The following is a 27,272-nucleotide window of genomic DNA, read 5'->3' on the forward strand; positions in this document are numbered from 1 at the left end:
TCAGAATGTAGCCAAATATTCCTCTGCACTTTGCATGAGAGAAGAAAGATGACAGAAATAGTAAGCACCTGTATTGGATTTATATCTGATTCCTGGTGCCTTAGGCCTCTTTCACACGGGCGAGTATTCTGCGCGGATGCGATGCGTGAGGTGAACACATTGCATCACTTGTGCGTTGCGTGAAAATCGCAGCATGCTCTATCTTGTGCGTTTTTCACGCAACACAGGCACCATAGAAGTGAATGGGGCTGCGTGAAAATCGCAAGCATCCGCAAGCAAGTGCAGATGCGGTGCGATTTTCACGCATGGTTGCTAGGTGGGGACCCGATCTTTATTATTTTCCCTTATAACATTGTTATAAGTGAAAATAATAGCATTCTCAATACAGAATGCTTAGTAAAATGTGGATTGAGGGATTTTTTTTTTTTTTTAAATAACTCACCTCCTCCTCTTGATCGCGTAGTTGCCGATCTCTTCTTATTTCTTTAATCAAGAGCTGCCGGCTAAAGGACCTGTGGTGACGTCACATCACATGGTCCAATCACATGGTCCATCACCGTGGTGATAGACCATGTGATTGGACCATGTGATGAGCTCAGTGACGTCACCACAGGTCCTGAAGAAAGAGCAGAGACCGGCAGCTATGGACGAGTTGAGTTATTTTTTATTTTATTTTTGAACCCTCAATTGACCTTCTACTAAGCATTCTGTATTAAAAAAAAGCTATTATTTTCCCTTATAACCATGTTATAAGGGAAAATAATAAAATCTACACTACAACTAACCTAAACCCAAAACTGACTGAAATTGTGTGCTCACTCGCACGATTTCCCTGCCACGCACCCGCATCCTATCCGGCCCCAATCCGTAACGCCCGTGTGAAAGAGGCCTTAGACTTTGCCCTTTATGTAGATGGAGGAAGATGTACAATGTATTTGATAGATACAAGTCCCGGGAACAGATGTGAGTGACAGCTACTCTCCTGTTGGCTACTGCAGGGTCAGGGATATCTCCAATCCTGGACGCTTAGATCTTGTGCATACTTGTAAATCCAGACCTGGTAAGCACCATGCATGTAATGTTTTTCCATCTTTAATTGAGGTAAAATGTGTCCTGAGGAAAAACAGGTTCAGGTTTGGGTTACCATGTTTATCTCAAGTGTTTTTTCATTTATAGAATAAGAGTTGCAGGTTGTTATTTTTCTCTAGACTCCGGAGCACCTGTGAAACTGCCTTGTATGATGGGGAAGATGTCGCCTCCACTACCTCCAAAGAAAGTCATGATATGCATGCCATTAGGAGGATCAGACTATCCCCACTCCTATTCCAATCAAAAGAGCTCCCAGCATCACCACACCATCCTCCCATCTCAACTAGCCGTCCACCAGCATCAGCTTCAGTACGGAAGCCAACATCACTCAACTGGATCAAGTTCAGTGCCCATCCATCCGTCATTACCTCCAGGATGCAGGGTAATTGAGGAGCTCAACAAGACACTTGCTATGACAATGCAAAGGTTGGAAAGGTAACTACAGTCAATGTTTAGACTGCTGTGTGATGCATTGTGGTTGTCATGTAGAAATATGGTGATATTTGCCGTATTGCCTTCATTCAATCATGTTTTATAATTGTGGATAACTAAGTGGATACATAATTAAAAGAAGAGGTCTAGCCCAAAATGTTCTCCTGGCATGTCATAGACACACCTTAGAACAGGGCTCAGCAACCTTCAGCACTTTAGCTGCTATGAAACTACAACTCTCAATATTCCTAGTTACCAGTGGCGTAGCGTGTGTTGCCAGCACCCGGGGCAAGCCAAAAATTGCGCCCCCCCCCTACCCCAGGCATGCCTTTTAACAGATACTGTAGTAGATCACTACCAGTCCTATGTAACACCTCAGATAACACAGTGATAACTCTCTGTGTACAGATAATGTAGTAGATGTCACCTGCAGTCCTATGTAACACCACAGATAACACAGTGATACCTCTCTGAGTACAGATACTGTAGTAGATCACTACCAGTCCTATGTAACACCTCAGATAACACAGTGATAACTCTCTGTGTACAGATAATGTAGTAGATGTCACCTGCAGTCCTATGTAACACCACAGATAACACAGTGATACCTCTCTGAGTACAGATAATGTAGTAGATGTCACCTGCAGTCCTATGTAACACCACAGATAACACAGTGATACCTCTCTGAGTACAGATAATGTAGTAGATGTCACCTGCAGTCCTATGTAACACCACAGATAACACAGTGATACCTCTCTGAGTACAGATAATGTAGTAGATGTCACCGGCAGTCCCATGTAACAGCACAGATAACACAGTGATACCTCTCTGAGTACAGATAATGTAGTAGATGTCACCTGCAGTCCTATGTAACACCACAGATAACACAGTGATACCTCTCTGAGTACAGATAATGTAGTAGATGTCACCTGCAGTCCTATGTAACACCACAGATAACACAGTGATACCTCTCTGAGTACAGATAATGTAGTAGATGTCACCTGCAGTCCTATGTAACACCACAGATAACACAGTGATACCTCTCTGAGTACAGATAATGTAGTAGATGTCACCTGCAGTCCCATGTAACACCACAGATAACACAGTGATACCTCTCTGAATACAGATAATGTAGTAGATGTCACCTGCAGTCCCATGTAACACCACAGATAACACAGTGATACCTCTCTGAGTACATATAATGTAGTAGATGTCATCTGCAGTCCTATGTAACACCACAGATAACACAGTGATACCTCTCTGAGTACAGATAATGTAGTAGATGTCACCCACATTATAACCACCAGCTAATATCCAGAGTAACCGGGATGTGCAGCACAGACAGCAGTTAGATGGACTGGGAGTATCTGGAGCCATGCTGACTGCAGTCCATCTCACAGCTGCTGGAGGGAGCATGGGGGAGGATCCATAGAGCGAACACAACAATCAAGGTGGTCCCACAGATGCTCATTTGGGTTCAAGTCTAAGGAATTAGGAGGCCAGGGTAGTACTTGGAAGTGTTGGTCATGCTCTTCCAACCAATGTCGCATTGTCTTGCTGGAAGATCCTATCCGCCCCAGGGAAGACAGTCAGCACATATGGGTGTACGTGATCTGCAACGATGAATTCATACCTAAATCAGTTGTAAGTGCCTTCCACATGGATGAGTGGGCCCTGAGAATTCCCCAAAAACATTCCCCAGACCATAATGCTGCCACCAGCAGCTTGTGTTCTTCCAGCAATGGTTGCAGGGGGTTTGTTCTCTGATGTTTCTCGCCTGACTTGTCAACATTCATCTGCTCCTTGAAGCAGAAAATGTCACTCATCGGAGAAGGCCACAATTTGTCAATCAGCGGAGGTCCAAATCCAATACTGCTGCGAAAAGTGAAGCTTTTCTGCTAATGTAACTTTGTTAGCAGAGGTGCAGTGACCATCTGCTTGCTTCAGAACCCCATACTCAGTAGGGTTTACTGAACTGTTCTTTTAGACACACATCTGGTGGCCCCGTGGTTCTTTTTAGTGGTGAGCTTCTCCGCTGTAGTGTGTTTGTCTGCCCTCATTCACCTTCGTAGCCAAAGTTTATGTCTCACATCAATTGCAAGTGGTGCTCTGCAGTTTCCACAGTGGTGCCCTTTGTCCTCTCACGATGCACTTTGACCACAGCTGTACGAGAACAGCGCAGTGTCAGAAATACTGCCACTCTTGGCCCGAAAGACAATATTCATCCCTTTTTGCTACTCTGATATATCGCCCCTTTTACCTATGACAGGAACAACAGATATATATGCAGACAGCCAATTGCTCATCTTATATACCCAGCTAACGACATATGATTTCCTTCATGAGCTACGTGTTGCTGACATTGAAAGTAGGAAGTGGTCATAATAATATGACTCGACTGTGGATATATACACTTACATTTCTGAACTTTTCCTGAAATGTACATTTCAGATTGTATAGCCATTTAACAGCCCTTTTCTACTGACGGAGTCCCGCAGAACCCTTTTCTCTGTGGAAAGGTCACAAGGAGATTTATTCAGCAAGGCATTTTGTGTAATGGGTTCTAGTCATCAGAGCTCCTCTACAGTTTCTATAGGAGAAACTTGCAGGATAACAGGCCGAACTGGATGGACAAATGTCTTTTTTCGGCCGTATATACTATGTTACTATGTTAGATTGGGGGTTGGAAACGTGAATTACTAAGCCATTTGCTGCACTGCCATTGTGTTGCAGTGGCGATTCAGATGTGATTGGACTGTGTCAGCATTTCCTTTATGTAAATCCCTGGCGAATGCTGCTGACCAATTATCATTCCTCCTGCCTTAGTGTGTCTTGTTGGACTATTTGTTGTAATGGGAATTTAGCTGAATCTACTTTTTCATTTAGCTGTAATATTCAGATTGGAAAATCAAGTAGATGCGTTCGGCATTTGATCTAAAATGTATGGGTCTGTGCAGCTGAAGAGAGAAGTATTATATGAAAGCATAGATGTAGCTGTAGGTGGTACCATTGTACCAGTCCATCTGTATGACACATGGAAGATGTGGGATCCCAGTGCACAGGCATTAGAAATGGGGATTGTGAACGGCAGAGGTATAAACATGGCATTGGGGACAGTGAGTTGTCCACGGTCCACCAGGATTATTTTGTATTGTAAATTCCTATTTGTTAATAGAGAAATAAAAGTGCCGCCACCTGTCAATCAAAATGTAATATCCTTAAGTATGTGCCAGCTGCATACCATTGCCAAGCTTCTATGGTGTGTGAGAAGTGATAAGAAGTCTACAGTGGAGGATATTCAGCGCTTTAGATCGTGCCTGCGCAGCTATATGACTGAACGGCTTCATGAAGAGAAAGAGGTTTGCTGCAGAGACATCATAATGTCTTATGTGGGAAATAGGGCAGTCATCATTAGGTTTTTAATAGGGAATTTGCGTGGATTCAAATGACTATAATTATCAATGCACTTAAATAGTAATTAGGTTGCAGGCATTGATGTGTATGGTGCTTTGGATCCACATCCAAGACTGAACTGCTGCACCACAGGGGTAGATCAGTCTTTATGAGGTTACTTAACCACCTCCCGTCTCGCGTGAGCCGAAAGGCGTGATTGTGGCGGCGCTGCCAGGTCACACTAACGCCGATCGGCGTCATCTCGCGTGAGCCGAGATTCCCTGTGAAGTTCGCCGTATTGCCTTGCAGTTCGCAAGTTCATCTGCAGCCTGCCGGCCACGATCATTGGCTGGCAGGCTGTGGATTTTTGAAATGACCAATCAAAGAGGTATGTCAGACGCTATTTTGAAAATAGCGTCTGATATACCTGCTACCTGCTCCTCTGGTGGACCCTTTTGCTTGGATCGACCACCAGAGGACACAGGCAGCTCTGTAAGTAGCACCAAATCACCACACTACACATTACCCTGTCATTTATTAACCCCTTATTTAGCACCTGATCACCCATATTAGACTCCCTGATCACCCCCTTGTCCACCCCCCTGTCATTGATCACCCCCCGTCTCCTAGCAACCGTGCGTGAAAAGCGCACCGCATCCGCAATTGCTTGCGGATGCTTGCAATTTTCACGCCGCCCCATTCACTTCCATGGGGTCTGCGTTGCGTGAAAAACGCACAAAGTAGAGCATGCTGCGATTTTCACGCAACGCACAAGTGATGCGTGAAAATCACCGCTCATGTGCACAGCCCCATAGAAATGAATGGGTCCGGATTCAGTGCGGGTGCAATGCGTTCACCTCACGCATTGCACCCGCGTGGAAATCTCGCCCGTGTGAAAGAGACCTTAAGAAGAGAATAGTTACACTGTTTTTCATGTTTTTATGCACAGCAATGGAGCTTTTTATTCAAATATTTTGGAATTATGTATAGAGGACAATGTGATCTTTGTCTTGGCTGTAATGATGATGATTTTTGGATTAGGTGTATGTTGTCATGTGCTTTCTGTGGTGTAATTAAACTTTGCTCACTTTCATATATACACCACTATACCAGATGGCACAAACCTACAGTCGGGGATCTGTCTGGCTTTGTTAATGCCAGTGGACTCTGGCCAAGAATGTATGCACTTTCCAGCAATAACAGGCTGTAGATTGCTGAGAGATTTCGAGACATGTAAACATATATGAATCACGTGTCTCCTTTTGGATCCATCCTACATTCATACTGTTTTGTCCAGGAAGAATGTTTGGCCGCGGTGCTGGGTCCATGTGTTACTAACCAGTTACTGTGCCAAGTGTTTGCTATCTGATTTATTATATTTTATATAATGTGAGTAAGCATCACTACCCAGTCCTATCATTATTTATACCCTAAAAGCCTACAGAAATATTTACATACTGTAGGTATTAGGGAGTTCACTAGGCCTTCTTTGTGCTAAAATAGGGGGCCAATCAGACTTGTAATATTGTGCTTTATGGGAAGCAGATAAAATGGCAATGGGGGAGTGGGAGCACTAACACTGCATGTATACTCATGCATCGTCTACAGATTGCTAGCACTCATTCCTTTATAAAGTCCTTGATGTTCACATGGTATGCAATGGTATAGCAATACTTTGCTGATTCCCACTTCCACAGCACACTCCTCAATAAATAAATTACAAAGTCTAATATATTTGACTCCTTTTTTTTTATTTGGTTATCTTTATCTACTTTTAGATTTAAAAATCTGATGTAGCTTTAGTTCAGATTTATGCCGAAATATGGAAAATTGTGAAGGGCTCACAAACTTTCAAGCACCTCCGTAGTTGTAATAGAAGGATCGTATTAAGGAGATATTAGTTTCACTCTGAATTCTTGTTTGTTTTTTTAGCTCGGGGTTACATGGAGGAGACAGCATGTCAAAGTCAGGACTGGGTGGATATGCGGACATGAGACAAGTGCCAACTGTTGTTATTGAATGTGAAGATGACAAAGAAAATGTGCCTCATGAATCAAACTATGAAGACTCATTATGCCTGTACTCAAGAGATGACGAAGATGATGAGGATACAGATGAGGAGGAAGATGATGATGATAGCTCACTATACACAAGTAAGTGCTCAAGCTTTCAAACCAGTGTGACAGTACTTTCTGACTTACCATAGATGTGGATATTACAGTCAATAGATGAAAGGTAAGACTCAAAAAAATCACTATAGCAATGGATATGTTATCCAGCACCAAAACACTGTTTAGGATACCCCACCACTCCGTGAAGATACCAGAGCGTGATAACTGAACCTTCCACTTTCTTTTTACATAATTGGCCATTTTCTGATTGGAAAAACCTCTTCACTTGTTTGGTGCCCCTCTGGTTTACTGAGCTTTGAATTGGAAAGAATGATTTGCCTCTGTCCATAGACAATGCCATTAACAAGGCCTACAAAAAATAAAGTGATACAGAGATCAGAGTACCAGAGGATGCTCTGGTGGGTCCAGGCTCTGATACCATGATGGGCCCTAAAGATCCAGGAGAAAAACCAACACTTGACTGCCTTTTACGCCACTTTACACTATGGTCTATTTCTTTTATTCAAAACCTATTAAACTTTATTTAGGCCTCTCAAATAATTTCCTCTTGTGGGTCCAGGAAACCCCAGTCTGACATTGAATCTGCGCACAAGGGTACAAAGATAGTGATGTCATATCACGTGGGTGAGGTAATAGCACAGGAATAATAGTCATAGTGATGTCACAGTAGAGGAATACTCCACACAGTGATCATGGTAATAGTGCCATACAGGGATATTGCATAAAGTGAGGTCACAAAACAGAAATCAAAAATGCACTGATGTCAGAATACATAAACCAATGGGAAAGGGTTATTGCGCACAGTGATGTCATAGAGTGGAACAGTGATGTCAAAGAATAGGTAAGAAACGTAATAATGTCTGTGAATGGGGCTAATACAAGGCTGATGTTACTGAATGGTATATACTGAAGTGGGGCTAGATGACACTGATAATCTATCCAGCTCGGTGAATATTTAGAACCGTACAAGATGCTAGCCTGAGGCTAATCAGCAAGCTTTTCATTTTCCTATTTCCTAAGGTTCGCTGGCATTAAAGGTTCTCAGGAAGGATTCTTTGGCAATCAAGTTAAGCAACAGGCCCTCGATAAGAGAGTTAGAAGAAAAGAACATTCTGCCCATGCAGACAGATGAAGAGAGGCTGGAACTGAGGCAGCAGATTGGCACTAAACTTATTAGGTAGGTTTATTTTTACAGATTTAAGGGTTATCCCTTGAAAAATATTTATCACCTATCCACAGGATAGGTGATATATGTCTGATCGCTCAAACCCCCACCAATCCCTAGAACAATGGTCCTGAGTACGCCTTCCCTCCTCAGTCCATGATCACAGAGAGCATTAGTTTGAACGGAATAGTCCTGCAGCTCAGTCCTGTGGACAATGAATGGTGCCGTAGGGCGTGTGGTGACCACTATTCTGTTCAAACCCCTGCTTACTGTATCGGTGGGGCCTCCACTGATCCTACTTTTCTCACCTACCCTGTGGATGGATGTTTTTTGTAAGACAATCATTTGAAATCTCAGTATACAAATGAAAGGCAGTTTTAGCTGACATTCTTGCCCCCTCACCTGTCATTTTAAGTCTGAAGTACTAGCATGACTACTGAGTTAGTTAGTGCTACAATTTGGACAAAGTAGGTGAAACTAAGTTCAAACACCGGATATATGACATATATTTAATCCAGTCAATGGATTGCACAAAAGCAGTATTTCATCATCATACATTTTGCAAGCTTTGAAGTGAACGTCATATGAATAATATCCTGCACCATTACCGTATCCATTTTAAACGTGTGTTGTGGATTTCTACTTAAAGGGTGTCTCCATCGTAACTTATTTATAGTCATTCATTCCTGAGTTTTTCTTTTTTGAAAAAAAGATTTAACTGAGATGAACTCCATTACTGTGTGTGTCTTTACTTGGGCCCTGTCTGTAGTCAGGTGTGGAGATCACTGCTTTAATGAAACTCCCTTGATATTTTTACTTAAAGCTGATTGTACGTGAGGTGTACACAACCTTATTAGGGCCCCACACCCCATTGAGAGCTGTTCTCAGCTATCGTCAGCAGTCCCGTATAGAATGAATGAGGGGCAGGTCGAGCATGAGACCTGCTGCTCCATCAGTACAGGAATGTGATGCCGGCAGTCAATGCCCGATGGCATCCCCCCTCTCTTGGCGGGCACTGCTGCCGGGGGAACTCACCCATCCCACTGCTCTTGCTGTTTTCAATGCAGGCTGTCCCCACTTACTTTCTGCTGAAAACTCCCTTAGGGTGCACATGTTCACCCCTGCTCTTAAAGGGCCAACAGGCACAAAGACCAGACACCTTATATATCCTGCACACAGTGGGGTATATATGGAAAGGTGCCTGAGCTATAGGTTCCTGGCTCTATAGTATCTGACCTCCCATGCCTGACCTCTGCCTTTTTACCAGATTGACCCTGTACTGCTTGTTCCAACACGTGTTTAATCTCTGTATTGAACCTATGTCGCCTGCCCTGACCATTTTCCTGACTAACATACTGCACAAACTCTGCCTGTCCTGATTCTGACTTGTTCACTGACCAGGCTCTTGCCTGTCCCCTTGGTGTCATGCTCTGTGTCTCTTGACCTGCTTGGGTCAGCTGTCACAAAACGGAGACTACTCCAAGCGGTAACAGCCTGGAGATTTCCCTGCAGCAAAGTCCAGATCCATGTACAAGGATGAACAGGTGAGAACCAGGGGACCACTTAAAAAATGCTTTGCCCAAGGTTCCACAACCCCTGTGTTACAGGGTATAAAGGTCCAGTGGATAGGGAATAACTTGTAGTTACTGGTATAACCCTTTAATGTTTACAACAGATCTTCATAGAGGGAGCTGTGTTGATACTGCTGCATGTTGTGTACCAGAAGGAAGAAAATTGTCTCTGTAGTTTGCTACCTTTGTTAGGCTGGGTTCACATCATGTTTTTGCCCTACGTTTAACATATACATTGGGAGAAAAAAAGTATAAAAAAATAGTACACTACTCTTTTCTATCCTGCAGAGTCCAGGAAAAAACCTATATGTTAACATATACTTTTTTTTTTACAATGGAACTCTATGGTGACTAATGCAACTGCATCTTTTTAACCCCTTCCCGACCTTTGACGTACTGTTACGTCATGGGAACCACTGAGTTCCCGCAATTTGACGTAATAGTACGTCATAGTGATCGCGCAGGCACCGGAGCGGTGCGCGCGCGCGCGCGATCACTGCAGGGGCCCGGCAGTCCGTGGTAGCCGGGCCCCTGCTGTATCCGCCGGCATCGCTGTAAAAGTTTAACTCCTTCTATGCCGCGGTCCGCGCTGACCACGGCATAGAAGAGGTTTGTGTCGGGTGAACGATCGCATTGAGTCCCCGCGCTGCTGTGGCGGGGACCCGATGCAACACAAGGCAGCCCGATGCCGTGCAGAGGCTGCCCAATGCCTTGCACGGCATCAGGAACTGCCTTCTACGGGAGCCGAGGAGATCCAGCCTCAGGCTGGGTCTCCTAGGCAACCTGTTTGTGTATGACTAACAGGCAATGCATTACAATACAGTTGTATTCTAATGCATTACAGAGGGGATCAGACCCCCAAAAGTGAATGTCATAAATAAAGTAAAGTAAAAAAAAAGTATTTTTATTAAAATTAATAAAGTAATAAAATTAATAAAGTAAAAAAGAAAAAAAACGCCCCTTTCCCCTTACCTAAGGGCTCTTTCACACCTGCGTTCTTTTCTTCCGGCATAGAGTTCCGTCGTCGGGGCTCTATGCCGGAAGAATCCTGATCAGGATTATCCTAATGCATTCTGAATGGAGAGTAATCCGTTCAGGATGCATCAGGATGTCTTCAGTTCCGGTACGGAACGTTTGTTGGCCGGAGAAAATACCGCAGCATGCTGCGCTTTTTGCTCCGGCCAAAAATCCGGAACACTTGCCGCAAGGCCGGATCCGGAATTAATGCCCATTGGAAGGCATTGATCCAGATCCGGCCTTAAGCTAAACGTCGTTTCGGCGCATTGCCGGAGCCGACATTTAGCTTTTTCAGAGTGGTTACCATGGCTGCCGGGACGCTAAAGTCCTGACAGCCATGGTAAGTGTAGTGGGGAGCGGGGGAGCAGTGTACTTACCGTCCGTGCGGCTCCCCGGGCGCTCCAGAGTGACGTCAGGGCGCCCCAAGCGCATGGATCACGTGATCCATGTGATCACGTCATCCATGCGCATGGGGCGCTCTGACGTCATTCTGGAGCGCCCCGGGAGCCGCACGGACTGTAAGTATACTGTTCCCCCGCTCCCCACTACTACTATGGCAACCAGGACTTTAATAGCGTCCTGGGTGCCATAGTAACACTGAAAGCATTTGGAAGACGGTTCCGTCTTCAAATGCTTTCAGTACACTTGCGTTTTTCCGGATCCGGCAGGCACCTCCGGCAACGGAAGTGCATGCCGGATCCCAACAACGCAAGTGTGAAAGAGGCCTAAGACAATCGCCCAAAAAAAATAAAAAAATATAGCTCTCAGAACATGGAGACACTAAAACATCATTTTTTTGGTGTCAAAACTGCTATTATTGTGCTAAAGTTAAAAAAAAGTATACATATTAGGTATCGCCACGTCCGTAACAAACCGCTATAAAAATATCACCTGACCTAAATACTCAAATGAACACTGTAAAAAAAAAAAAAGCAATTTTTGTCACATTACATCACAAAAATTGCAACAGCAAGTGATCAAAAAGGCGTATGCCCCCAAAATAGTACCAATCAGACCTTCACCTCATCCCGCAAAAAATGAGCGTCATGTTTTTTGCCCGGATAAGAGGCGGGTGCGTTGCGGAAAAATGCGCGATTTTTCCGCGCGAGTGCAAAACATTGTAATGCGTTTTGCACGCGCGTGAGAAAAATCAGCATATTTGGTACCCAAACCCGAACTTCTTCACAGAAGTTCGGGTTTGGGTTAGGTGCTGGGTAGATCAAGTGGATTAAGGTGAGTTAAATTATTTTTTTATTTTTTTTTTAACCCCTCCAGCCCTATTGTACTATGCATTCTGTATTAAGAATGCTATTATTTTCCCTTATAACATGTTATAAGGGAAAATAATAATGATCGGGTCTCCATCCTGATCGTCTCCTAGCAACCGTGCGTGAAAATCGCACCGCATCCGCACTTGCTTGCGGATGCTTGCGATTTTCATGCAGTCCCATTCACTTCTATGGAGCCTGCGTTGCGTGAAAAACGCTGAATATAGAGCATGCTGCGATTTTCACGCAACGCACAAGTGATGCGTGAAAATCACAGCTCATGTGAACAGCCCCATAGAAATTAATGGGTCAGGATTCAGTGCGGGTGCAATGCGTTCACATCACACATTGCACCCGCGCAGAATACTCGCCCGCGTGAAAGAGGTCTTAGACTGCAATAGTGTGTTTTTAGTACACAACGAAAAACAAAACCCCAAAAGAAGACAGAATTTTTTTTCCCCGGTTTTACTCGCTTACACACTATGGTAAATTTTAATGGTGCCATTAAAATATACAACTTGCCCCGTGCAGTGAGTCCCTGAGGATCCGGAACAGAAAATTACAGTGGTAGTGGCCCTAATGGATATGTGTACTCCCTCATGCCACCTGGGGTCAGTACAGTCAAGGAGGGGCACCCTGTGTTCCCTCCGGGCAATCCCTGTCATTGTAGGCTTCCTGCCTGATGGTAGCTTTGGGGTGCTTTTGATTTTAATTTCCATGTGGATGCTAAACAGGGCATGTGATGGAAGAACAATGGCCAGAGTGTGGCATTAGGAGAGTCATTAACCAAACCAGATTAACCAAATGAAAGTCTCTCTTTACTGTGTGCACAGTAGGAGTTGTAGTAGATCCAGCAATTATTTGTACACAGCTGAGCAAGTGGTTTTTAGTAATTACTCCTTCTCTGGCTAAAGTCTCTGTGTCTGGGATCTCTGAATAGCAACTGTTTTCCAGCACCCGTGGCTGTAGTGTCCACTAATCTAGGGGTGCATAGGGTGTCTTAACATGTTATGCCTTTGCAGCAGCAGGGTCTAGAACGCATCAAGCTGGGTTACCTTGCTGACTCAGACACTGTGGCCATGCAAATTCTCCTTCAAAACTTCCTCTCGTTCATCTTCTGGGGCACTTGGTGATGTAGAAAGCTCCAGGGCTTGAAGCTGGAGTCTGGGAGAGAGGAGCACATCATGTCTGACCTTACCTCCATCCTTCCCAATTCTCGGGACCAGCCCACATTCTAAACTCCAGAGAGGTCTGGCCCAGGATAGTTAACTCTGGCCATGCCTAGCTCATGCTGGAACATACGGAGTACAAGGAGCATTACATTAACATTACAAACGGTACAAATCAATTGCAGATACCCCCTGTTGTATTGGGTTACTGCACGAGCAAAAACGAAGCCCCCATATGACTATGTAAATAAGTATTTAAAAAGATATGGTTCTCACAAGGCTGGCACCACTAAACACATTAGCAAAAAAAATTGTGAAAGTCCGGACGTTTTGCAGCAAAGGAAATGTTGTAAACCCTTGTTATCAGACTCATGATTGTGGCTGCAAGTAGCAGTGGCTTTACAGTAGGTTAAGCCAATCTAACCCCCAGGCAGATCCTATGGATTTTATAGGAGCACCCATTCTAAAACTAGTCTAGTAATTATAAAACTGCATACACAAAGAAGAAAACATGGTTAAGAAGATCTCATTCTTTTTTCGCAGACGACTGAGCCAAAGGCCTACAGCTGAAGAGTTGGAACAAAGAAATATTCTGAAACGTAAGTAAATAATTGGCTTTTTAATAAAGTGGTAAAAATGTGACACGTGAATAACGGCAGGGACGTCTGGCTCTACTAAAATTTGCAAACAGGCAGAGGGCTATATACTTTTACATTTATCTCATAGTTTAGATACAGTCAGCAGATCTTCTTGGTCTCCTCCTGCAGTCCGGGTAATTTTTGTATTCATTGTGACCTCTGCCAAGGCTGGGGCCACACATAGACTTTCTGTAGCACTTTTAATTGATTTTAACTATACAGCTACTGCTGTCCAGAGCGGTAAGGGGGTTATTTATTATCCAGAAATACACCTATATTAGGCGTATTTCTGGTGCAGGTGGTGATGCAATCTGCAATCTGCTCACGCCAGGTCTAAAAAAGTGTGCGAGGCGGGAAAGGGGGCCGTCTCATTCATCATTTTCTACTCCTGTTTTAGGCATAGAAAATGGTCTAGATCAGTGATGGTGAACCTCTTAGAGACCGAGTGCCCAAACTGCAACCCAAAACCCACTTATTTATCGCAAAGTGCCAACACGGCAATTTAACCTGAACACCAATATCATATATCTTCCATGTACTTTATCATTTAGCTATAATAACCTGCCTACATTCAATGTGCTGCCTGTGCTGTTCATAGCATGTCCTGCACTGATGAATGGCAGGAAAAGTCTAAGGCATATTGGTACACCATAGACTTTCTCCAGGGTGCGGGTGCCCACAGAGAGGGCTCTGAGTGCCGCCTCTGGCACCCGTGCCATAGGTTCGCCATCACTGGTCTAGATGAAAGCCAGCAGGGAAGCTGGCATACATTTAGACTGGCACTGGATACGTGGAAGTTATGTAGAGGCTGATTTTGGGGGTGATTTGAATCCAGCCCTGAATTAGTTGATCATTTTTGTTTTCATTGTCCATTGATAAGTCATTTCAACAAGTTACACAAGTTATATCAGTAAAGATTTGGCATAGCAATGTGCATGGAGCCTGTACGGCAGCGCACAGTCCCTTCGGTTCTAGGAGGAATAATGCTGTACTACTGTAATATGGTTCTGTACGGAACATGTCAAAGGTTTTTCTTCTCACTGCCTACAAAATGGAAGGCATTCATAGCTCCAGATGTTTGTAAGCACTGTATTACAGCTTAGTGCTTGTACAGAACCATATTATGTGCCTCAGGACTCGAGTTGAGATAGGACACAAAGTGTAATTGAGAAATTGTTTGGGGCATAATGAAATAACGTCATTAAAGTTGAGGGAGCACACCATAGACTGTGTAAGCTCTTCAGAAGGATTTGTGACAGATTTACTTAGTTTATCGGTTTGTGCCGCATGGTTTTTACTGTATAAACCGGGGCCATAGACTAAATTACTTGCAATGAAGATAAACTGCAGATCTTGTTTTATGAAATTACAGTATTCTTGAGTTTAATATTGCTTCTAATCTCCAGCTCGTAATGAACAAGAAGAGCAGGAGGAGAAACGAGAAATTAAAAGGAGACTCACACGCAAGGTGAGATTACGAAATGAGCCATTGTATGATATGGATAAATGAATGCAGCTGAAACGGCAAAACAATCTACACATTATCAGATTGGGTTACGTCATTGCAATTTCAAGAGAATTTCCATCGAAAATGTAAAATTGGCTTTTAGTAATTTCCTAATTATGCATACTTGAAAGGGTTTTCTGAGGTTTTTAAACTGATTACTGATTAATTTAATTGCTGGGGTCCAACACCCGGGACCCCCGTCAGTCAGCTGTTTGAGAAGGCTCCGCTGCTCACAGTACCGCTGTGCCTTCTCTCTGCTCACCAAGCACAGCGTCCTCATGGCACTAAAGGCATCATTTGCATATTTCAAAAAAGCCAATTTTACCTGCAAGGGAGCCACGAATTGCCATAACAGTGGCACAGTCAGAATCAGGTAAGATGAGCCTATTCGGCACTATGCTTGGTTGTATAGCAGTGTCAATGACAGACTCCATATAAAAGAGATATTGGCCATTTTTTGTTGAGGCTCACAGCCAGTTTTGTAAGAGTTAGGGCTCATTCAGACACCCGTATGCTATCTGCAAAAATGCGGATCCGTTTTTTTGCAGATTAGATGCTGACCCATTCACTTCTATGGGGCCCTTTTCTATTCCACAGTTCTGCAAAACAAATTAAACATGTCCTATACTTGTCCGTGAAAATCAGGACATGGCCCCATTGAAGTCTATGGGTCCGCAAAAATACTGAATGCTATCCGTTTTTTTGTGGATCCGCAAAAAAAGGATAGCATTCAGTATTTTTGCGGACAGCATACGGACGTCTGAATGAGCCCTTACAGAAGATGGGTATCTTACAAAGTGACAACAGAAATTAGCACCATATAAAGTGACAACAGAAAGGACATCCTATAAAGTGACAACAGAAAGGACATCCTTTAAAGTAACAACAGAAAGGACATCCTTTAAAGTAACAACAGAAAGGACACCCTATAAAGTAATAACAGAAAGCAGCATCATATAAATTCACAATAGAATGGGGCATCCCATAAAGTGACAAGAGAAAGGGAAATCTTATAAAGTGACAACAGAAAGGGACATCCTATAAAGTACAAGTTAGGAACAAACACGGCGCCAAGTTCACCTTTTTTATTGGCTCTACAGCGGCTACATATCATGGGTATGACTTGATACACACAAACCAGCCTATGGCTGTTTTGTGTAACTCAATGCTTTCAGAAGGCCTAGAAGAAGGTAGTATCTTCTATTGTGCACAGAGCATCCATGGACATTGTGGAACCACAAGTCTAAAGATATCTATTGAACTGAGCATTAGTACCAGCTATAAGTCTTTATACTGGATTGGCATTCTATAAAGTGACAACAGAAAGGAGAATCCTATAAAGTGACAACAGAAAGGGAAATCCTATAAAGTGTCAACAGAAAGGGGCATCCTACAAATTGACAACAAAAAGGGAAATCTATAAAGTGACAACAGAAAGGAATATTTATAAAGTGTTAACAGAAAGGGGCATCCTACAAAGCTGGAACAGAAATGGGTATCCTATAAAGTTACAACAGAAAAGACATCCTATAATGTGACAACAAAAAGGGGCATCTTGTAAAGTAATAACAGAAAGGGGCATCCTACAAAGCTGGAACAGAAATGGGTATCCTATAAAGTGACAACAGAAAGAACATCCTATAATGTGACAACAAAAAGGGGCATCCTGTAAAGTGATAACAGAAATGGGTGTCCTATAAAGTGACAACAGAAAGAACATCTTATAATGTGACAACAAAAAGGGGCATCCTGTAAAGTGATAACAGAAATGGGTGTTCTATAAAGTGACAACAGAAAGAACATCTTATAATGTGACAACAAAAAGGGGCATCCTGTAAAGTGATAACAGAAATGGGTGTCCTATAAAGTGACAACAGAAATGGGCGTCCTATAAAGTCACAACAGAAAGGAGAATCCTATAAAGTGACAACAGAAAGGGGCATCCTATAAATTGACAACAAAAGGGGAAATCTATAAAGTGACAACAGAAAGAACATCCTATAATGTGACAACAAAAAGGGGCATCCTGTAAAGTGATAACAGAAAGGGGCATCCTATAAAGTGATTTGCTTCAAGGACCCTTTGGACCCAGGAGATAAGTATTGAGGTTCAAATAGCCTAGGGCTAGTGGATTCCCGTTTCTGGTCGTTTAAAACATAACATTTATTCAATTTTATTAAGACTAGTATAAATCGTGAAAAAGACAAAGATTTAAAATTTGAGGTGCTGGTGAACTCTGCGGCTAGGAATATAGGTTGCTTCACACATATACTCTGCCTATCCGAATGTGACTATCCATATCATGAAAATTATTTCAACAGATTTTTTCAATCTCCGCTTTCCAGCTATTTGTCCTACTAGCTGGGATCTTGAATCCGTATCTATCTAGGTCACATTCGGGGAGGCAACATGTCTGTTGGGATTTTTCCTATCCCTAACTTCACTTTATTTATGCTCTGATATAGCACCCTGCCGCTTATGTGTTTAGCGCGAGGTGTCTGCAGTTACACCAAGCGCAGACACTAAGTTACAACCACACCTAAACTAAAAGCTGGATTGAGGCTCCCCCAACATGTTTCGCCATAGATGTGGCGTCTTCAGGGGAAATGGAGCTACTGTCAACATAGGTGAAGAGACGCTCAGTAGACATGAGCACTTTCTTGCTCTCTATTAAAGGGAACCTGTCACCAAAAAATCGCCTATTAAGTTGTTAAGAGTACCTTATAGTGCTACATAGTTGTGTCCTATAGCACTTTTTCATCCTTTTCCTGCATTTATTGTCACTGAGAAATCGATGTTTTAATCAGCCGCTGCCCCGTGTTTCAAGTCAGGCTTGAAGTCAAGGGGGCAGCGGCCTAGGCGTCTCCAATCCTGCTTTTCCGGCCTCTCGCCCTCATGCGCAGTAAAGGGCTGCTGTAGCGCGATCCCGGCTCCGGCTCGTACACTCAGCCGGCTTCCGTCTCACTACTGCGCATGCGCCCGCCAGCCTTACATACTCGCGCCCGGCATATTCTCTTCCTGCGCATACAGAGCGCGAGTATGTAAGGCTGGCGGGCGCATGCGCAGTAGTGAGACTAAAGCCGGCTGAGTGTACGAGCCGGAGCCGGGATCGCGCTACAGCAGCCCTTTACTGCGCATGCGGGCTGAGAGAGCGGTCCCGGCACTGAGATGCGGCATGTCAATCAAGGCGGCGAGAGGCCGGAAAAGCAGGATTGGAGACGCCTAGGCCGCTGCCCCCTTGACTTCAAGCCTGACTTGAAACATGGGGCAGCGGCTGATTAAAACATCGATTTCTCAGTGACGATAAATGCAGGAAAAGGACGAAAAAGTGCTATAGGACAAAACTATGTAGCACTATAAGGTACTCTTAACAACTTAATAGGCGATTTTATGGTGACAGGTTCCCTTTAAACATAATTTACTAGAACCCGGATAAAGTAACTTGGTGTTTGGGGTGGCGTGGCCAGCCGCGGGAATATACAGACGTGCTTGAGTGAGCTCCACTCCACACTATCTCAACTCTTAATATCCTGAACTTTAACAGCCGTCACAATTCCTCAATCTAGAGGCAGGAGGTTGGGCACACCCCGGGACGCAGCATGGCAAGGAACAAGTCCCTCACAGCAGCTGAGAAGCTAAAATTCTTTGCACGCACAGAAGCCCAAGATGGCGCTGACTAACCATCCAGACCTTCCTCCCCGGAAGCTGCAGATGCAGTGGCGGGAGAGACGCTGAACCTACTTTGAAACAGGTCACGACCAACTACTACATGCTATCTCAGCCTACAGATCATCATTATCGGGTAAGATGGAAAAGGTCGGGGGCGTGGCCAACTGCCGTAATGGACGGCCGCATCTGAGTGAAGCTCCGGCTCCCGCCAACTATCCTGAGCCATCCTGATCCCCACATCTGCTGAAATCTGCCCCATCGAGCTTACCTAAACCAGCAGCCAGCGCTCTACCTCTGACATGAGCCCCAGCAAGGCACAAAGGCACAGTTGGCGGCGGAGCGACTAAAGGAGTTTGCCAGGCAGGACTCCCAACATGGCGCCGCGGCTCCGTCTCCGACACGTGCGGCCAGCACCAGGAACCAGTCGTCACAACAGCCACTCACCGAGGCGGAGGCTGAACCTGAATTCACCCTGCAAGCCTCTCACCAGCAACTCATGGCAGCCATTACTGGGTGCCAGGTCTCCCTGACCGGGAAGATAGATGAGGTAAGGGTGGACCTGGGCCTATTACGCCAAGACGTGCAGCAGCTGCGCGAGCGGGTCCGAGTGACCGAGACCAGAGTATCAGACCTGGAGGATCTAACCAATCCCTTATCGGCAAGGATCACTGCAGTGGAGGCGTCTGTGGAGCTATTTCGCCAGAAATGTGACGACCTCGAGAACCGTGCGCGGCGCAATAATGTGCGCATCATTGGCATGCCTGAGCGGGCCGAGGGCCCAGATCCAGCGGTCTTCCTGGAGGGATGGTTCAAAGAGATATTTCCCAATGCTGCTTTCTCAGCTGCGTACACGGTGGAAAGGGCGCACCGGGTACCTTCCAGGCCGTTACCTCCTGGTGCCCCCCCAAGACCTCTACTAGCTCGCATGTTAAACTGGCGGGACAGAGATCTCATTCTGGCACAGGCCAGGGTCGCACAGAAGATATCATTAGGCTCTGCGAACATTTCACTGTATCCGGATTTTTCTGCTGACCTTCAAAAGAAACGTGCTACCTTTGTCTCTATCAAGCGACGCCTCCGGGAGCTGAACCTCAAATATTCCATGGCGTATCCTGCTCGCCTGAGAGTTGTAGATGGCGACAAGTCACTTTTCTTCTCCAATCCTGCCGAAGCGGAGGACTGGTTGGCTGTGAGACGCCGACGTTCCCCTCCCAGATGATTTGGCTTGCATCTGAAGCTCTTCATGGACATGCCTGAGAGATGAAAAAGTTGCTGCGTGGACTGTACCCTGCTTGCCCCTATACCTATACATGACTTTTACTTTATTGTTCCCCTATGCTTCTGCTTTCCAACAATGATCCAAGTCAGAGCTGGGTAAAGTATTAATTCATATGGTTAACTGGCCTCAGGGTCATTGAGGGCTAACTGCGGGCAGTTCCTCATGCCAAGTTTTCATATAATCAGCAGATATAACTTCAAATGGGGGAGCCAGCTACTCCACCTGCATTGGGTTTTCACCTATATTCACCGTGCAGGTCCCCCAAACACATGGCCACTTGTTCACATAGATGTGATTATGTTTACCCCCTGTTGGGGTGGTTTAGTGTATTTGCAATATTTTTCGCTATTGATGCAATGTCTAACAAGCAAGATGTGAGAGTCCTACACAGTGCACGTTATTCCTGCCTTGGTGAACCCCAGGAGAGGGGTGATTATCCTTGTGTCTTTACCTGGTGTTTATCATGGCGGGTTTAAGAGTGATGTCCTGGAACGTCAGAGGTTTAGGCGGACCTAGGAAACGAATGGCTGTGTTTTCACATATCCGCAGCTTCGTGCCGCATATCTTGGGTCTGCAGGAGACGCACCTCACCACGGACACAGGAGGGAGAGTTAGGAAACCATGGGTTCAGTGGGTGGAAAGTGCATATGGCAACTCGTATTCTAAAGGGGTGTCATTATTGATCCACAGGGCGGTCAGATGGGAACCTCATCACACGTCTGTTGACCCTGAGGGGAAGTTTGTTTTTGTATACGCCCACATTAATGGTATGCCTTATGTGATTCTAAACATGTACAATCCCCCCCCTGCCAATCTTTCCCTGCTACAGGCTGCGGCAGGATTTGCAGCACAGTTCCCGTCGGCCGGGGTGCTTGGCATGGGGGACCTCAACTTGACCTTAGACGCTGTGAAGGATAGGTTTTGCAACCCGTCCAGTGACTCCTGCAGACGGACTCCGGGTAAAACTGCCTTGGCTCGCCTGTTAGATGAGCTTGGGTGGTTGGACATTTGGAGGGAGAGATACCCAGACAGAATTGAATTCTCTTGCTTCACTCCTTCTAGAGGAGCCTTATCTAGGATTGACTACCTCCTGGGCACCCCTGGCACCTTTATGGCTACTCGAGAGATACATTACGGATCCCAGGGTCCATCTGACCATGCACCTATAATGGCCTCAATCACTGATCCCTACTGTGCTGTCCGTGTGCCCAAACAACGCATACACCCGTTCTGGTTATCTTTAATGTCCCTGAATGATAGGATACCTGACCAACTCCATTCATTCCTCGCTGTTAACTCAGCTGACACTCATCCGGCCCTGTTATGGGAGACTCTGAAAGCCTTCCTGCGTGGGTGCCTTAAGTCATCCATCTCTTACATTAAGAAAATCACTCGCCGTAGGGAGGAGGACTTGGGCACGCAGTGCAGGAATGCAGAATCTGCATATGTCTTAGACCCCACTGAAGAGAATAGGAAGGATTGGATGATGAAGGGTAGACAGTACATGAACCACTTGCAAGAAAAAAGTGACCGTAGGATGCTTTTCATGCAGCAACAAACCTTTGAACAGGGCAGCAGGGTGGGGAAGGTGCTGGCGCAGGTAGTGAGGAGGAATAACATGTCTCCGCCGATATTACGCATTAGCGACAGGGAAGGGGAGGTGGTGTCTGAGCCTGAGGGTATCTTGGATCGGTTCAGGGAATTCTATCAAGACCTGTATGGCTCTCGTGCTCAGTATACCACACAGATACTAGAGGACTACCTTCAGGAGGTTTCCCACCCGCAACTGTCTGCTCTGGATAGGGAAATGCTGGATGGGGAATTCACCCTGGAAGAGGTAGAGGAGGCGATAGCGGGACTTAATTTAGGCAAAGCCCCCGGGCCAGACGGGATTCCATTGGAGGTGTATTCTAAATATAGGGATATTCTGGCACCATAGCTTCTGCGCATGTATAACGCCTCCCTGGATGCTGACGGTCTTCCAGAATCGTCGTACGAGGCCTCTATTGTAGTCTTGTTAAAACCTGACAAAGACCCTACAGAGTGTGGGTCATACCGCCCTATATCGTTATTAAATCTAGACTACAAAATCCTCACAAAAATTCTGGCAAACAGATTGAACAGAGTAATATCGTCCATTATACATGAGAATCAATCTGGGTTTATCCCTGGTAGATCTACCTCCAGCAACATACGTAGGGCGCAGGTTATTGCTCAGCTGGGTTGCGCGGACAGGAGACTGTGGGCGTTGGCTGCGCTTGACACAGCCAAGGCGTTCGACTCTGTAGAGTGGCCTTATCTGAAACACGTCCTTGGATGTTTTGGTTTTGGTCCTAGTTTCATTAGGTGGGTCAATATCATTTATAAATCCCCATCCGCGAATATTCTGATCAATGGCTCTCTATCGTCAACGTTTGCACTATACAGGGGGACCAGGCAGGGATGTCCCTTGTCGCCTCTTTTGTTTGCGGTAGCTATCGAGCATTTAGCATTACGAATCAGGCAGGATAGTGTTTTTAAAGGCATAGCTATGGGAAATAGGGAGGACAGACTGGGCCTATATGCTGATGACCTCATTTTGTACATGGACTCAGTGGAGGTTACCTTGCCCCGAGCAATCACATTGATTGAGCAGTTTGGGGTCTTCTCTGGTCTATGCATAAATTGGGCAAAATCGGCCATAATGCCGCTATGGGCCGCAGAGTGGCCATCGGTATATCAGAATCTAATGGTAGTTGACAAATTCAAATACTTAGGAGTCAACATCACTAAAGACCCTGCCACCTCACATGACCTAAACACGAGCCCCTTGGTGTCATATTTCATAGATAAATTTAAGTCTTGGAATACCCTACCGTTGTCTATCATGGGACGCGTAAACCTAATCAAAATGATACTTCAGCCCAAAGCTTTGTACCTATTGGAACATGCGTGTGTACCCATACCACGCAAATTCTTCGATAAACTTCACTCTCTCATGGCAACATTTATATGGGGTAAGAACAGACGTAAATTGGCCGTGAAATCCTTACAGAGGAGCTGGGACGAGGGCGGGGCAGCCCTGCCGGATCTATTCTTGTATTTCATTGCCGGCCAGTTGCGCTATTTGGTGCCATGGGTGACCCAGGATGTGCTTCCTAACTCAGAATATTACTTGCAGGAGTATTTGCATCTCTCCACCCTGTGGCCGGTTTTGGAGGGCCCGTTATCTCTAACGGGTCCACCCGTACTGATTCACAAGCTGGCGCATCAGGTGTGGAGGGCTGCAAAGATGCAGCAATACAGTGACTTACCAGATGATATACAACTATGGAACAACCCATTATTTCCACATTTGTTACACTGTGAAGGAGAGAGGATATGGAGAGGGTACGGTGTTTGCTATTTGAAAGATCTTTATGAGAATGGCATTCTGTTCTCTTTTACTCAGTTACAGACCAAAGCGGGTGTCTTAAGACCACACTTCTTTAGGTATTTGCAGTTGAGACACGCCCTTCAGGCCCAGATTAGAGATCTTAAAAGACAAGTATCTCAATATCCGCTCATTGGGGTCTTCAGAACACAAGGACCGAGGGGACTGATATCCGCCTTATATACACATCTGCTCAACCTTAAAATTTCAGCTTCTCCACTGAGTGCAGAATGTAAATGGAGAGGGAATATACCCACATTGACAGATGGTGAGTGGAGTGAGGCCCTTGAAGCTCCGATAACTGTATCCCCGTCCCTTACTAACAGATTGATTCAGTTATTTATTCTGCATAGGTGTTACCTCATCCCTACTAGGCTATATAAAATGGGTAGAAGATCACACACCGGATGCCATAGATGTGCTCAGTTGGGCGCGGATTTTTGGCACCTGATGTGGGACTGTAGTTACATTCAATCATTCTGGAGAGGGGTAGTGGAGCTCATTTCTTCCCTGATCCCAGATACTTTGGCGGTTTGCCCGAAGATTTGCGTCTTGGGAATTTTAGACGAGGATTCGAGACCACGCTACACACTCACCTTCATTAGGGAGGTCCTGTTTTTAGCCAGGAAAGCTATTGCTCTTAGGTGGATGGCGGACAGGCCACCCACGATCACTCAATGGAAGACCCTTGTTAATAAAATAATTCCCTTTGAGAAGATTATGTATTCCCGTAGAAGATGCTCACAGAAGCACCAAAAGTTTTGGGGACCCTGGTGCGACTCTCCTCTGACTGCCACGGCAGATCATCTGCACTCTATAACCTAATTGTCTCATCACGTTCTGTTACCTGCTGCGGCTATCCGGATCAATGTTCACTGTAGAGAATTAACCATGTGTCATCGTTTTTGGTATGGATGCTTACTGCTAAGTGCACTACTGATACGTCTTGACCATCAATGACTTAAATAGGACAACCTTTATTGCTGTATTACACCTAGGCATTGTGATGTGTAATTGATTGTACTTGAATGTGACTGTTTTATTGCATTTCTTGCTTGTTACTTTTCAATAAAGCGAGTTTAAAAAAAAGATGGAAAAGGTCAAAGTGGACTTAGGGCTATTAATGCACGATATGCAAAATCTGCGTGATAGGGTCCGAGAAGCTGAGACTCGCGTCTCTGAGCTAGAAGACCGTACTGCACCTATCCTTGGGCAACTTGCCTCTCTTGAGAAAAAAGTCGACTTTTGGCAGCAAAAATGTGACGATTATGAAAATCGCTTAAGGAGAAATAACTTGAGAATTATAGGCCTGCCCGAATGGGCTGAAGGCTCTAACCCCTGTGAATTCATCAATCAGTGGCTTAGGGCCAGAAGCAAAGTTTTCTACTGCATTCGCCATTGAGAGGGCGCATCGTGTCCCAGCTAAGCCTCCTCCTCCAGATGCTCCTCCTTGCCCTATGCTTGCACGCTTACTTAACTCCACTGATCGAGACCCCATCCTACAACTAGCCAGACGAAAACAAGAGATCAGATTGGAGAACACTTCCATTATGCTATTCCCGGACTTCTCAGCTGAGCTACAGAAACGGAGAGAAACCTTAACAGTGGTCAAGAGACGACTTAGAGAGCTAAACATGCCATACTCAATGGCGTATCCTGCCACATTGCGAATAGTTGATGGGGAAACGATCAGATTCTTCAACACACCCACTGAAGCAAGTGCCTGGATCGACGGCAAGGGAAGACCTGCCCGGCCTGTGATATGAGCCAACATTCTGGAGTCCACTGCCTTGTAGACTTGGGACTTTCACTCCTCGCTACCTCCTTGATGCATATATACCTAATTTAGCTAAAATGGCACTATTCTCATTGTTATGTTGAGATACATGTTTATACTTTTCCCTTTTTTTTTTCACGTGGTAACATTAGTGCACGTGACGACAACAGTCACCAGAACTCCCTGTCATGACAGCCACAACTATTGCACAAACAGTTATGTGCATTTTTCACTTATGGTTTACACACCTATTTTCTTTTTCCTTTCTAATTTTTTTTTTTTGTTTGTTTGTAATGCTGCTATACTAGTCATCCACCTGATAGGTGTGATACGGGTGACATGGGTACCGCTAGGTGTTCAATTGAATAATATCATTGCTGTTTACTTACTGAGACATGGCACTTATAGACACATATTTAGTTGCTCCCCCAAAGGGTATAATCTATTTTGGCATGTGCCACCATTCCTACCTCATATACCTATGTCCCATCCTGGCAGAATTAAGAATATTATCATGGAATGTTAGAAGATTGGGAAGTCCGAGAAAAAGAGCAATGGTTTTTACAAGGATCAGAAACTTTAATCCTCACATCCTGTGCCTTCATCTCATTCCTGATTATACTAATAGGTTGCAAAAATCGTGGGTACAGTGGGCACTTCATACGTCCTACTCTATGGGAGTCTCTCTCATGATACATAAATCAGTGAGGTGGAAGGTAGATAGCCTGGTTATTGACCTGGAGGGTAGATACATTTTTGTAGCGACATTCATCAACTGTACATTGTATGTCATAATGGGTATTTATGGTTCCCCTCCTGCAACCATGGCTGTGGTGACTCAAGCTGTGGCTTTCACTGCTGCCTTTCCACAAGCCTTGATTATATGCATTGGTGACTACAATATGCTTCTAGACCCTTCAATAGATAAACTTAACGCAACAAACACTGCAGAACCCATCTCCCATACCCCCACCCCGCTAGCTAGCCTAATACAGGAGGTGGGATGGGTAGACATATGGAGACTCAGGAACCCTAATCTCGCTACCTACTATTATCATTCCTCTAGTCATCAATCTCTTTCGCGTATAGACTATGCTTTGGGCAACCCTCTGCTGTACGGCAAAGTTTCAGATGTAAATTATGGGGTACGAGGAATATCTGATCACTCACCCATACAATTAACCATATCTACTTATACAATGGATCGACCAACCATCCATTTTGGCTGACACTCCTAACACCGAATGACCGGATACCTGATCAGCTATCCATATTGTTAACTGATCATGAGTCCTTTGAAAATCTATAAGTTCTATGGGAAACCTTGAAAGCTTACCTTAGGGGTTGCCTGAAGTCATCCATAGCATATGTTTAACGAGCTTCCGCCCGTCAGGAGGGGTAATTGGCAGAGGAATGTACCAGACTAGAGGCGGCATATGGAGCTGACCCCACTGATCCCAATAGACAGGAATGGTTATTTAAAGGTCGCCAATACCTTACTCTATTGAAGGAAAAAGCACAACGCAAATTGTTCTTTACTAAACAAACGTACTTTGAATTAGGTAACCAGTCCAGTAAATTACTGGCACACTTGGTGCATCAAAACCAGAGGTCTCCAGCAGTTTTGCGCATTCAATCAGTAGTTGGTGCCCCACTGCTTGAGGCAACGGCGATAGTCCACCGCTTTCAGGAGTTCTGTCATGACTTGTACCAGTTCATACTACCCCTGAGGAAATAGATTTCTACCTTTCCAA

General features: G+C 44.9%; 1 protein-coding gene across 2 annotated transcripts in view; it reads left to right on the forward strand.

Moving 5' to 3' along the window:
• PHACTR1 (phosphatase and actin regulator 1) overlaps positions 1-27,272 on the forward strand; it is a 396,039-nt gene that overhangs the window by 358,026 nt on the left and 10,741 nt on the right. For both annotated transcript variants that reach the window (XM_040432504.1, XM_040432503.1), the window contains 5 exons: positions 1,209-1,524; positions 6,847-7,067; positions 8,067-8,223; positions 13,780-13,835; positions 15,281-15,342. In XM_040432504.1, the coding sequence (XP_040288438.1) occupies positions 1,209-1,524; positions 6,847-7,067; positions 8,067-8,223; positions 13,780-13,835; positions 15,281-15,342 (812 nt within the window). The remainder of the gene's footprint in view (positions 1-1,208; positions 1,525-6,846; positions 7,068-8,066; positions 8,224-13,779; positions 13,836-15,280; positions 15,343-27,272) is intronic.

The sequence above is a fragment of the Bufo bufo genome, chromosome 5 (assembly GCF_905171765.1).
Source record: "Bufo bufo chromosome 5, aBufBuf1.1, whole genome shotgun sequence".
In the NCBI taxonomy this organism is placed as follows: Eukaryota; Metazoa; Chordata; class Amphibia; order Anura; family Bufonidae; genus Bufo; species Bufo bufo.